This window comes from Anguilla rostrata, chromosome 2 (assembly GCF_018555375.3).
Source record: "Anguilla rostrata isolate EN2019 chromosome 2, ASM1855537v3, whole genome shotgun sequence".
In the NCBI taxonomy this organism is placed as follows: domain Eukaryota; kingdom Metazoa; phylum Chordata; class Actinopteri; order Anguilliformes; family Anguillidae; genus Anguilla; species Anguilla rostrata.
In genome coordinates, this window is record NC_057934.1 from 34,338,407 (window position 1) to 34,353,314 (window position 14,908).

At 38.4% G+C, this 14,908-nt stretch overlaps 1 protein-coding gene across 3 annotated transcripts in view; it reads right to left on the reverse strand.

The window, feature by feature from the left end:
- The window catches only part of LOC135247848 (corticotropin-releasing factor receptor 1), a 113,191-nt gene that overhangs the window by 64,538 nt on the left and 33,745 nt on the right, over positions 1–14,908 (reverse strand). For 2 of the 3 annotated variants that reach the window (XM_064321760.1, XM_064321759.1), the window contains one exon: positions 10,232–10,319. In XM_064321760.1, the coding sequence (XP_064177830.1) occupies positions 10,232–10,319 (88 nt within the window). Of the gene's footprint in view, positions 1–529; positions 887–10,231; positions 10,320–14,908 lie in introns of those variants that run through there. The other variant, XM_064321762.1, reaches the window with a different exon arrangement.

Sequence of the window (14,908 nt, forward strand, 5' to 3'; positions counted from 1 at the left end):
TCTATTTAACACAACCTCTGCTCTGGAAGATGACCATGATTGCCATTTACTGTGAGGGCGGAGAAGGGTGAAGACCAGACGCGACCAAACAGGGGATCTATAAGTTACCAAAGGGCACTCCAGTAACCACTGAGTCTCGTGAGACGAAATAAGAAGGGGGTGCTATACTCCTAGGGGACGTATCCCAAATAATGAATAAACCCCTAAACGGGTAACTGAGGAAGGAGTATATAAGGAAAATAAAGGAACAGGGAAATGAGAAATGAAAAATAAACAACTTCGAACCGAAGCTGAGAAAAAGAAAATGTCTTTTCAAAAACAAACAGAAGTAGTTCTGAGGCCAACTAAAACCAGGGGGGAAAACTGGTTAGTAAAGGGCAGAAAGGTTTGTGCCCCAACGGTGACACAATAACCCCTTAAAACCGCCGGCCTCAGAATCTGGACCTATACTGTCCTAATACCTTTTTCCAAAAACAAACAAACTGAAGTCAGAATTCTTTTTAAATTTCTTTGTTCTTAAATTCCTTACACCTTGCTCAGGAATACGACAGGGAACTGGCTAGAGCAAAACACGTTACACTCAAGCACCGTTCCACTGCCTACTGACGCTTTAAATACCCAGCCACAGGTGTGGCTGGTAATCAGCGGAAGATGTGAGCAACCCACAGGTGAAACAGATCAGAGGTAACCCTGCAGGAATGCATGGAATGTTCAAGCAGGAACAATCCTCCCACAGGAACCAAAAATAACGATTAGCCGAGTGGCTAATCTGCAAGCTCGAACTAATCGTCCCCACACACCAAAATAACGATTAGCCGAGTGGCTAATCGGAATGCTAACCACTGAGCCGGTGCAGGCACAGAAAAATGATCTACCTGCACAGAAACCGTGACATTTACTCTGAGTAGTAAACAGCAATCAGAAACTTACCTTTAAATTGCTAATGAACCTAAAGCAGGCTTTTGATTAGTATTACCTGATTAAAACAATGCTAATTTAAATAAAAATCCACATCTAATTCCTTAATACCTCATTTTGTCCTTCATACATTGAGGAGGAGTTTGAGCGGGGTTGCAGAGATTGATTAATGTAACCGCTTGTTACATAAAAGCAACAGATCCTGATATTGGCATCTCCCGCTCGGAAATGACCTCTCTTTGTTACAGGCGGCCTGATCATTCTGTGGAGCCTGGCTTTCACAATCAGTGGTCATGTGACCACATTACATTGAACACAGAGATGGGAAGGTTTGACTAAATAGGCACGGAAGAATTGCAATGCATAGGTTGTAACACAAAAACAGTCTATATGAAACACTTTTTAGATACACTATTTTCTTCTTTAAGTCAAGATTTCCTGTATTCCTGTAATTTACAGCATCTTTCTACGCAGATGGCATCTGAATTGTTACTGTAACAGGCTTTATCAGTCTTGTTCAATTACCCATTGTGAGCAATGAATTTGGTGTAAAAAAAAGACAGCTGAACAAAGATACATTTAAAAAATTTTACCTTTAAGTTTATTTCTAGGCCTCATATATATGCACTCATGTGTTTTCTCAAATTTCAATTTAAACAACGTGCCTCACAGCTTTTTCAAAAAAAGAAATTCATATGCTGTTCTTGGCACACGCTCAATACTCCCAGAATTTTCTCTTACACAGGCATACTATTACAGGTGTCATTATTAATAATAACGGAGAAATGGAGACAATGTGGTACAAATGAATAATTATTATAATAAGAATGATAATAAGAACAATAACTCCAGCTTCTTTCAGATTTCTGCACAACAATTGTTTCAATTGTTTCATCCAGTGTCTGTTTAGAAGAGAGCCTTGTGCACCCCATAGGAGCTCCGTTTTTCAAATATCTGCATTAAACAGAGGATACAAGGATACATTTGCACATTAATGACATTTTGATCGTTGTTCGATTAATATCTGTCCAGTGTTTATCAGAGAAACTTTAACTTGAAATTCTGTCACCATGAATTTTGTCTCCCATTTTGAGTGCAGTCATGTTGACTATAGCCGTTTCCACCAAAATTACCCGGAACTTTCAGTGCCAGGAACTACTTTACCAGGAACTAAAACGTTCCTTCAGCCAATGGTTGTCTGCGTTTCCACCGGGGTCTAAAGTACCGCGAAGATTAGGCAAATTAGCCCACTGACGTTGTCGTCGGTCCATCTGTCATATGATTTCTTCTGTAACCCCATACTACCACCGAAGTAGCCTACATTATTTTCTAATAACCGGGACAGCCCGGAGGGGTTTATTCCACTTATATACAACGGGTTACCAACAATGACTATATATGGTTACTTTTGTATTTATTGATTTTCATATATCGTCTCAAACACATTAATTAACAGCAGAAAACATGCACACGTTGTAAACAATTTGCTGTTTTATTACTTTCTCGTCGTCAATTCCATATAGGCTAATCGCAAAATGACAAGAATAGAACGAAAACTCGGACTTGCGTGAAAATGTAAATTTGGTACAGCCACCGTTTGCTTTCCTTCGAAGTTACTGTTAGCCGAGCAGCGAAGTGTGCCCTCCAGATGCGAACCATGCACCATAAATGAGTCCATAGTCTTCCTGGTCTTTTCGTGGAATTGAAAAATGGCAGTAAAATTGAGTAAAATTACGGCAGTCTGAAAAAGCTAAAGGGAAGATTACTAGAATTAACCTGTTATTTTACCCGGATAAAAAGTGCGGAAGGTGATTTCCAGTTTGCTTTTACTGTATCACCAATGTTAATTATGCAGAACTACCGCATACCTCACATAACTGTATCAAACGTTTTGAGTCAATTACAACGGGCTAACAAAGAAAATCCGGAAGAAAATATTCAGCAACCGAATTAATGAATGTTTTGGTAGCCTACGTAATATGCTGTCCCAGCACAAATGCTTAGCATTTTATAAAACGAATACTAAAGCAAGAAAAGAACAGAAGAGCACACGTTATAATTCCAAGACGTTGACAGGCTATAACCAAAAGTAGGCTACTGCGCCGCATAACATACAAGTTTGATTTGAAGTTATTATGAAAATAAATTGGTTTGCCGCTGCATATTTTCAAACATGGCGGGTAATGGCGGAAAATAAATACAACACAAATGCTACGAGTACTCGACCAATCAGAAATGTTCAGCGCTGCAAGCTCCACCCAAAAGGTTCCTGTACTTTCGGAAAGTACTACCCCCCGAGCAGGAACGTTTTGGGGGGTAAAACAAAGCCCCCAGAACTAAATTTAGACCCTAGTTCCTGCGGTGGAAACGCACCGAGTTCCTCAAAAGGTTCCTAGTTCCGGGGTATAGTTCCTGCGGTGGAAACAAGGCTTATATTTGTGCTTACTGTGACATCACCAGCTGCTTCTTTTCAAACTCACAAGCCAAGCTTGCACAGATATGAGTCAAAGTATGACACCTCAGGTGCCATTTCAGAAAGCTTTTATCTGAATGTCACTACCATCAATCATGTGTTGGCCTGCAGGGCACAGTTGGCACTGGCAATATTGGGATTTGATCCCAGATAGTGGGCCAAATCAGTGCACCAAACGCTAGACTAAACCAGTGCCTCAACAGGATGAGCCACGTCGCCACCTGTTTATAACAACCTAAGGTTTCTATTGGTTGGTTAGCCAATACATTCTTACCACAGGAATGATGAGGGTATCCACATACTAGGTGACACTTTTGATGGGTTGTACTCATTCAAAGATATAAAAATTCACTTTAACCTTTTGAAGTCTACAGTCATTTTTGTATTTTGAACTGTTGGTAAACCCTTGGCAAGTTCTGTATAGTAACAAAAGTCACTGACCAGGAGGAAGTCCATTGGTCATATTATCCATTCATTTATGTGACTGTATTCTATTGGTTGAGCGATTCCTTTCCATACAGCTCCGCTTGTCATTGAAGACCGGCATAGTAAATGTTTCTCTAGCCTGGAGTCTACACATTTTCCCTCTTGTTTCTATGTCAAAAAATGACAAAAATATAGCTAAAAATGTAACAGATGTTTTTTATTTGCACAATACAAGACTGTACATACAAATATTATTTTAATTTTAATTATATCTATGCTTCTACTTGGTCTACATGCAAACATGTGGTACCATCCATGTAAAAGCTCCAAGTCTGCACATTCAGGTTTTCTCTGCTTGTCTCTAGGTCCCACGAGTGAGAAACTACGCGTCCCGAAATAGCACATGCTGAATGCTGCTGTCAGCGATAACTCTACTCCACAGGCTTAATTTATCTGCGTTATCTTTTTCATTAATTTTAATATATATCTGCTTTATACATGCTTACGCAGTGCCTTGGAAAAAGTTATCAAGATCATCACTGAGACTTTTAGGGGAAGTCGTGTAACTGAACTGAACTGAACTGAACTGAACAGAACAGAACAGAACAGAAGAGCTAATCTATCGCTGATCTTGTAAACCAGTCTATCATATCCACTGTAATTTTTCTGGACAGTGTATTTGGCCCCATGTAAAAACTATTATATGAAACTGTTATCTGAAAAAAATGAACTTTCTGTTCCCTAAATAATGTCAGGCCCTTGGTTACGTCACGGATATGGTTTGGATTTGTCTACAAGTAGTTTCTTTGAAGATTGTCGTGTCAAACATTTCCATATTACGTTCGTGGACCATGCCTTTTAATTGATGTGAAATGTAAATAAAGCCTTCTGCTTGATAGCATCATCACAGCAAAGAAAATGATTTATGCACATCATTTCCCTCTAACAATGGCTCCTTAGTTTTCAAGAGGTGGTGCATATGAAGTTGTCAATGGCATGTATACTGTACATGGTGCTCAGGAGAAGGGGGTGGGGGTGTGTGGTTGTATATGTAATTACGTGCTCCTTGCATCATGCATTGTTTCTTGCTGTGATAAGACATTTCATCACAAAACCATTTACCAGCTATGAAAGACATTTTACGAAAGACCCTGTATATGTACACTTTTACAAATTCATGTACAGGAAAATTAAAAAAGTTCCTTTCGATGTAAAATCAAATATTTATGAACAGGGGAGCTGGAGGACATTACATTACAAGCATTCAGCAGATAATCTTACACAGATTTTTATACACAGTATCCATTTATACAGTAGGACATATACTGAAGGAATGCAGGTGAGGTACTTTGCTCAAGGGTGCAGCAACAGTGCCCTACCTGGCAATCAACCCTGCAACCTTTCTGTTACACAGACAGTTCCTTAACCATTATGCTTTGTGCTTCTTCTGCAATGAATATTCACAGATTCACTTTAGACAGACACTCGCTAAATGGACTCACATTATAACACTGGCTAGCTAGCAGGACACGGAGAACTATATGGAAAACAACACTGACTGACATAAAAAACATAAAAGCCACTTGAACAGTAGTTGAATGTACATTTTACAAAATTACTGCAAATGGTACCTCACAGATATTCAACCCTACATGCCACAGACCTCCGTCTGCTACTCAGGACGCCTGCACCTCTCCCTCTCGCACCTGCCTTCAACCGTCTCCTGTCGTTCTGGCCCACGATGTGAATGACCTCCTGAGATCAGAACAGTGAGACCTGACACTAGCTAGACTGAGACTCCCTCTCAGGCTGCACCTCCCATCCTCCCACTCCGTAATCTCATACTTCTAGGTTTAACTAGTGCTGTTTCGTAGTGCTTCTTATGCCATCTACATGCTTGATTTTGCTAGACGCTGTTGCTGTTCTCGTTTGTGTTAGTGTTAATCAGTTTAACCTTCAGGGTCCACGTTGAACTATGCGGTTGTTCCCTGCACTTGGACCGGTACTTCTCTCTAGAGTTTTCGACATACTTGTTCCTGGTTATGGTTATACACTTTGTTGTACGTCGCTCTGGATAAGAGCGTCTGCCAAATGCCTGTAATGTAATGTAATGTAAAATCTCAACAGCACAAATTCTTCATATTATTTATTTTCTATTATTTATATATAATATAGCAAAAAAGATTATTTTGATTGCACAGGGTCTTTAATAACAACAATTTTAATATTCTTGCTGCTTGGACCCTATGTACAGCCAGCAGGCTGCTAAGAATTGTTTTGTGACAAGCACAAAGACTCTGCATAACTCTTTACAGAACTTGGAAATTATGATAATGAATGACGGAATGGCTCATCCCCCCATTAATACTTTAAATTATGAATCATTGCAGAGACATGGATGAGTACATTATACAGTGTATTTTTTTAAAATGAATGCAAATCATTATTTATTTGAAAGCTTTATTTTAAAAATACGATATTTTACATTACATTAGCTTACACTAATTTGTGTTTTTTTTTTTTTTTTCAATTTCTTTCTGTTTTACAGAATCTGAAGCATTTCAGGTTAAGCACCTTGCTCAAGGATACAGTGGCAGTTTGATGAGGGAATCGAACCTACAAACTTGCAAAATGGACAAATAATGTGGATGAAGCACAAGGAGTTTTGAACTTCAAGTTCAGTTTCCACATAGTTGAAGTTGTTTAGTCATTTAAAGCACACTTCAAACGCAATCGAGACTAGCTCAAGGACCTAATGAGCACACTACAATCAGGACTGCAATAGTTTGGTCGTGATCTTGTTCTAGATCTAGGAAATGCATGTCTTGTGTTTAATCTGTGCTCATCTCCAACTAATAAACAGTATCATGTTACAGAAGGAAAAATTCAAATAATATATTTTTTTGTAAAGTCAATGGGTTAAAAGATAAACGGGTTAAATGGCTTAAAAGTTCCTTATTTAACTACCAATACCGTTTTTGTAACCAGAACATTCCCAGAAGGTTGCGGTTAATATACCAAACATGTCCTGGATGACCCAAGAACATTATGTTTAAATCACACTGCAGGAATGTCATTCAGCTGTATTCCAGTTCAAACATCATTTTAATTGGGAATGGTTAATCATGCTAATTTAATCAGGAAAGGTAGCCACGCTCAATGCATCTGTTTCAATATTTAAATTAGGAACATTCTTAGAAGGCTTTTCATGATGAAATGATCTTGCAGGAGATGTTACCAGCAAGTCTGTATGCCATAGGCCAGGCATATCTGACATCTGTGGCTTTGAAATGTTCTAATTACATTAGCAATTGTATTTATATAACGTTCTAGGTCAGCTCCATGTGTGTTCATACAAAAATTTTAAAAGGTCAGTGTTTTTGTCATATTTTCTTCCTATATTTTTTAAATTCTCTTAACTCTAAGGAGATTAAAAAACATGACAATCAAAGGCACAAAGCGCACTGCATTATTTACGATATTAATTAAGAATTAATTTGCCCTTGATTTAACCTGCAGCTAGTCCTGACTGTTTGCCTCTTTTAAGCATGCAGCACAGTATTTAGTATCCTCTTTTTGTATTATATTCTGCTAATTGTACAGTAATGTATATGAATATGAACATTTCATTTCATAATTGATTACAATTATCTTGAAAATAATGTTTTGTATGCAAGATGATGAATTAATTCACCCAGACAGGGAGAAAATAAATAATATAATATAAATAATAAATAATAATAAATAATTTGGTAGAACAGTTCATACATAATCTCAGTTGACTGTCATGTTAATGTTTGACCTTTGCTGTGCAACATTACACAGCCCAGTTACACAGCTAAACCAGGTAACAATACATTACAATGATACTACGCCATGGATTACTGGTGCCCATGAAAGGAATACATACAGTAACTGTGAAAATAACTGTCTATGGGAAGACTTTATAAAAAGCACTGTAATTTCTACATGGTGAAACCAAAATGTATAAAAAATACCCTTAAATAAAAGCTGTGAATGTGCACTTTAACAACATTTAAATTGTTAGAGTTGAAATACAGACTGAAATCAAGAAAAAATATGTATCTATATATATACAGACTCAGCCACTGAGAGCATGCCAGCATTAGGCAGAAATTAGCCTCGCGAGCCAGTCTCTTTTTTCACTCAGTTCAACAGAGCCTGGCCGATGCCTTGACGTTCTAGGTATAAACGAAGGAGGCAACCTTCCTGGGATAGTTGTATTTTCCCAACCAATCAGACTGCAGAGGGGCGGCGCTCCAAATGTGGTGACAATTCTGGCCAGGCAAGGTCTGAAACGTGCACCGAAAAAACATTACCGGAGGCAAACCTTTCCACAGACCCGCATCAGTTCGCCACAATTTGGGAAAAATGGCTAACGTTAACGTCAGAGCACCGACCACACCATCGAAGTTTATCACCGAGATATGCAGAGTCTGCGGTTCGAGGTTCGATAATAAAAGAAACAAACACAATTTATTTATCGGTGATAAATTGTTTTATTTAATTCCTTAGTTCAACAATTCCACTTGCTCCTACATTATTGATTGTAACGGGCAAGCAATCAAAACCATTGCTTCTTCTGGCCATTTTTCTAGGTATTTATTTGATAGCAGACTGCATACTGTAGGCCACGCTTGAAAAATTAAACTTTTGCCAAATACTGTTGGCAAGCAAGCGAGTACATCTCTGTTCGATAACAGCATATCCAAACACATGCGCTGAAGGTCCTTCAACGAAGTCACGCCATGTATTTGGCAAGTCTGTGATATAACTAAGAATTAAAGAATTAAAATCTTCTTCAAATTTGTCCATAATTCTTTTTTTAGCAGATAATTTGGGTTAGCTCGATAGCTTTGACCGTTTCGCTGGTGTGTTTCAGTCGGGACTTACATTGCAGCACACACGGAACAAAGGGAGTGTTGAGGGGGAGTGAGGGAGAACCGGCACACTGAAACAGATAGTTCGATTAACCCGCCGATTAACCTGGCTCCCAGCGGCAGGCGACTCCTCCCATTTGCCCCGGAAAGTACATGCGTTCGTCCAGACTAGGCAGAAATTGACATTGCTGTGAGCGTTCCGGGAACATCCACTGGTGAAATCTGTCAGAATATTTGCTGTAGGTAATTTGCAGTGATTAAGTAATTATGGTGATTAAACATGTATTGTGCATGCGGTGTGAACACTTTAGAAAATCTGGACCTTGACAGATTTGGTGTTGGAGCATATCTTTGATGTAGTTCTTCTGAATCCATCCATCTGACAGAGATTTGCAACAACTGGTTCACCACGCTTATGAACATCAAAACCAGGCACCTGGGGGGTTTGGAGGCTGCCAGACCACACATGTCGTTCAGGAAGATAACATTTTATAGCAGTGAATTATCAGTACCAGATTGAGAGCCTTGTACACCTTAAAAAGCAAAGGGGGGAAGCATTGGCCCCAAGGTGGTTTGGACATCCCCTTTTCTGGCAACCCTGGCCTTTAATAAGGGTAGGGTGAGAGGATTCATCATTTACAACAATGTCACTAAGAAATAAGAAGTATTATAAAATACAGCTTGGGGTCCTGTTGTGTAAAAACATGAATAAGCAAAACTGACTTGTAGCCTATGTCATGTGTGGCTTAACGGCTTATATATTTGAGAACAGAATACTGCAGCGTACAATGCCTTCTATTTATGGTGCATTAGCAATTTTTTAATCACATCACCATTTATTAAAAATGGTGATGTGATTTCATTGTGAACAATTCCCATCACTGTCTTCCTCCTGAATACCAGTGTCAGCTTGGCAGAGGGTTGCAACAATTAGATTACCGCTTTTATGACCATTAAAACCAGTATGCACTTACAGACCTCAGGTAAGTAAGAAAGATCTGACAAGTGCTTTTTCAGCATTACCCATTGGTTTTCAGAAAAACCCTATTGATGGGCAGATATCTCTTAGTAACTAATATTTGCACCAATACCATTTTAGGATTAAGTAATCAACAGCAGCAGGCTTTATAAAAGTTTGAAATACAAGCAAATTTGTATTAAACAAAATCTATCAGCTGAATTCAGACTTAACATAACAGGAAGCACAGACTTGATTGATCTTGGTGAGGGAAAGGATGTGTTAGGAGCAGTGATGTCACATGTACCTACCCCCACCCCCTCTTTGTGAAAAGCTCTATTGAAAAGAAAATGATAGTCAACAAAGGCCCACCATTGAGAGATATTATTATTGCTACAGTGATCTCTTTTGTTCCATTTCAAAATGATTGATGGCCCCCCTACAACAACAGCATTAGTACACTGCAGATGTAAAGTAGTGCTTTGAAGTCTCGCCATGCAACGTTCAGGAAACCACCAGCACATGCTGCTCAGGGAGGGAGAGTGACAAACTTACTGGAGATGTTTCCTGAGACCAAGAGCAAAGTGTCACAGGTCAGGTCCGCCGCTGCCCTGGAGATGCATGTCGTCCAGAGGGTACACATCTGGGAGGGAAAAGGAAACTATTATTATGAAGCCATAGCGGAATTACAAGCGTCCGTACTCATAGATCTCAGGATTGCCACGTTTGCAGGCAAGCCGGTTTCATGCACACCGCTGATGAATGTCAAACCATCATTCTTAATTTGGTCTAACATACATTTCTTTAGCTGGCAGCTGACAAACACTGGCAGGACACACAGAGAGGAAAATCAGATTACAATACACTCCCACACTTTTTAAACAGAATTCAATATTAATATTAATCCCCTCACAGAAATCTTTCTATGAGTTATTCCTAACAAATTTCTGACCTACATTTTGCAACAGCTTAAAAAACAGAAGCTGTCTGAGGAAACAGAGGCTTACATTTTATAGTTTTTCTTTTATAGACACATATGCTGGGCTATGTTCAGTATTGCATTTTCATTTGTTATTCTCAATGATCAAGACACCTCTCTAATGCACAATGCGGGAACCACTTAAGAATGTCTGAGGGGGTAATTGATTTCTCCTCTTCCATGCCATGAGCTCATAATGTCTTTCTAGCAGTGACCTCTATATCCTTTCTTTTCTTGTATTTTCCCTGTCACAGCCACTACCACCATTATGTGCAAATATCTCGGGAAATTAAACAGAAACTGCACCTCAGAAATGGTGAAGCCGGGAAGCCAAGGCTTGATGCAAACTATAAACTGTTTGTGTGTGGCAAAAGATACAAATACAAAGGGGTTACTGAAGACTTGAAGCTGAAGAGAGTTGTTTACATATTACCTGGTGACATTATAACAATATGGATGAGGAGAACTGCTTTAAATAACATCTATCCACAAGTCTGTCTAATAGTTAAACATCTGACAAAAGGAAGAAATGGGCAGTGATAATGATGCAAGCTTTCGTATTGCTGTGTGCTCTGTGCTCTTGTATCATTTAATCAGTTTCATGAATTACAAACACTTATTACAGTTCATCAGCAAACACTTTATGTAACAAACAATAAAAAAATCTGGAACCTCTGGGAAATATTTCTGACTCTCAAAAATAACGAAAATACTACATTTCTTAACACTCATTGCTGAAATGAGTTTGTATGCTGAATTATTGAAAACAAAGAGAGAGACGTCAAGTTACAATAAGAGGAGATTCTGGGCTTCATAGTAAAACATAAGCGACTGTCATCTCTCAACATGAGGACAAAATAAGTGGCAATGGCAGTAAAGCAGGGCATAATGGACAGATGAGAAGAGTATCAACCTATACCAAAGTGATGGAAAGAGGAAAGTGTGGAGGAAAAAAGGAACTGCTCATGAACCAAAGCAACCCCCTCTTCTGTGAAACATGGTAGATGTATGTTATTGCTTGGGTATGTATGGCTGCCATATAAAAAGTGCTGCAATTCCCACATAGATCTCCTGATATGGATGAAATTAAAGGTGACAGTCTACACTTAAACCTTGTATTGTATCATTTCAAATCGAATGCGCTGAAGTATAGAGTCAAAACAACAAAATGAAGCCATACATATAGCCTACTGTAGCCTACCTCATAAATGAAAACAATTGGCAATAGTTTATATCCAACTTCTCACTATTTTCCAGCGCATGCATTGGTACAAATACACCTTCAAGGTGAATGTACAGACAGGTGACAAATTAAAGGAAAAACCAGAATAAAAGAGTGAAGAAACATAAGGAATGCAGAGGCTTCCATACAGGTGTACTGCATGATACAATTAACCCATTTTCTTGGTATGGTTTGGGTCCACTTGTCCCCTTAGAGCGAAGGGTGACTGCAAATCAATAGAACATTATCTGTGAAGAGTGGATACAAATGCGTGTGGCTGTGTCTGGTGGGCTGAGAAACACAGTCACGCCACAGCGACAATGCAGGACAAATCTTGGTTCAAATTTTATGACAAAATATCAAAAATAAATTTTCTGCAATGTCAAGGTGGGGTTCCAAAAAGGCCATTTGAAGACCCCAAAAGGACACTTGGTAACCAAATGATAATGTAGCTTTTTAGAGGTGTAAAATACTATATAGTGTATACTATATGCTCCTTGAAGAAGTGTACTGAAATTAGTTCCCTGCCTCCGCCTCCCAGTCCCTCTTCCTCTCTACTTCACTCTCCTTGCTCTCCTCTTGCCACCTCTGGCAGCAGCAGGTCTGGATGATTATGGGAACAAATTACATGAGCTATCTAGTTTACTAATCCATTGATTAAGGTCCATTGATTGAAGTTTTACTCAAAGTCCTCACCCCCATCTACATGTCAAACACATCCCACAATTTCATAGGCCTCATTTATTTCACACGCCTACTTCTACGGTGTGGAGGACCGGCGTTCTCAGCATGTGTACTGATAAAGTTATGTTTTGTTTATGCAGGAGAAACAATCCGTATTCTGTTATGCAAACAAACAAAACCTGCTCCAAAATACCATTCAGTCATATTTTAATGTTGATTATAACCATAATAATATATTCATCCCACATTATATTCATCCAATGAAAATAAATTGCAACTGGACACAAGAGTGCTGGTTACACTGTGAAGTGACAGGATGCTTAATTACTTTCACTGACAAAAGATGGGGCATTTTTGATTTTGTGATGAAGTCAAGTCCCTTGGGAACAAAACCAAGATCGTTTCCAGTCAACAGGTCCCAGGTCAATCCCTGGAAATTAGACTTGGTGAAGTCTGATTTGGCCCAGTCCCAAATTTATTATGTTGTGTATTTTGGAACTTGTTTCACGTTCCCTGCTACCAAGACTGGTTCATCTAATGGTCATAAACTTTAAAGCAAGTCTACCTAAAGTCATGTTATTCTTACTTTGAAATGTATTAATGCTAGAAGGTTTTTTGGATTATATTTTCCCTGCTAATGTATGAAAAAATGTGTTGATTGTCTTTATTCCTCATAATAAAGACAAGAATTTTATAAAGACATGTATTTTAACACAAAGAAGTCCTTGAAACAAAATATGAATTCTTAAAATAACTTCAAAACATCCTCTTTCCCTACCCGAGAATGTGAGCAGGGCGTCTGTCCTAGGCATCTCTAATCTCAAAAATATTTTTCTATATTGATTCTAAAGCAGTGCAAAAAAAAAACAAAAAAACAATTAATACAATAATGACACTTCTTTAATAAATGCAAATCACAGCTTGCTATTAAGCTACACATGAGTTGAAAGTTAAATTAGTTCTTTTGAGGAATATGGTTTCCTTATAGGCTATTAAACACAAATAGCTTTTTATTAATGCAATGCTTGTTTGTTAAATTTATGTGAATCAAACAAAAAGGAAACACAAGTAGCCTAGACAACATGCAGTATATATGGACATTGTGCTTTTACAGAAAAGGCCAGTCTATTGCATCTGTTATTAAATTGGTTATTTTTAAATTTTACAGAAAATTGGCGCTTGAAAAACTTGTGATGGAAAAGTGCATTTATTGCTTTTGTTTTTATAGTGTACACAATTTCTAACAATGTATGTCAAATGATAGGTAACCTTGACATAGCTAATCATGAAACTAATAGGCTACAATTACAATGAAACAAGATTGAATTGATGTTGAGGCATGCAAATTTCAGTAAGACTTTAGGCTGCCTATAATTTAATTCATTCAATATAGGAGGAATTATGAACTACATGTGGGAACAGGACCATATCACCGCATTCTCTCTCTTCATTCCACTCTTTTGAATATAATTCTACAGTGCACCTATTTGTCAGCTTCCTTAGAAAATAATTAACAAACAGCTGAGAATTCAGTTGATTACTTGCTATGGAGTACGAGTAGGGAAAATGAGGAAGCAGCATAGGCCTACTGGGCCAAGCTCTGTCTGCTCATGTGTAAAGCTTGCGAGTGAGCAATATTGGAATAAAATTGGGGCGAGGGAAAAGACCAATGCTCCATCCTTTGAAAGCCCACTCCGTGCTCCACTAAAATGAAGACCGCTCTTCTCACTTCGGTTGCACTCCGCGCCACTCACAAGCTCTGTTCCCTACATAACCTCTGACTCTATTCTTTATGAGTATTGCCACCTGTTTTTCTGTTTGTTTCTCACATAAATGGTAAACGGACTGCATTTATATAGCGCTTTTATCCAAAGAACTTTACAATTGAAGCCTCTCATTCACCCATTCACACACACCAACGGTGAAAGGCTGCCATGCAAGGTACCAATCAGCTTGTTGGGCGAAATTAGGGGTTAGGTGTCTTGCTCAGGGACACTTCCTGAGCTATGTTGCCCCATGTACCTCATGTACATGTACCTCAGTCCTCCAACAACAAGAGGCCAATAGCTGATAATTAAGCACAGATGATGACTGACAAGCAAAATTGCTTACAAGCAAGATTTCTGTTAAATACAGTTTAGTGATGGATTTTCCTTGAATAAAAAATTTAATCTGTCAAGCAAAATTGTATGTTCCCTTTGTTGATTAGTTCGTGACCACAAATATATTGTCAGTTGTATAGATGAGTTCTTTAATTTTGATTTTATACAAAGTAGTCTAGAGTCCATACTGCCAGGCTGTTTCTTGCATGCTTCTTTAAAAATGCATACAATTTGATTCTAAAAGA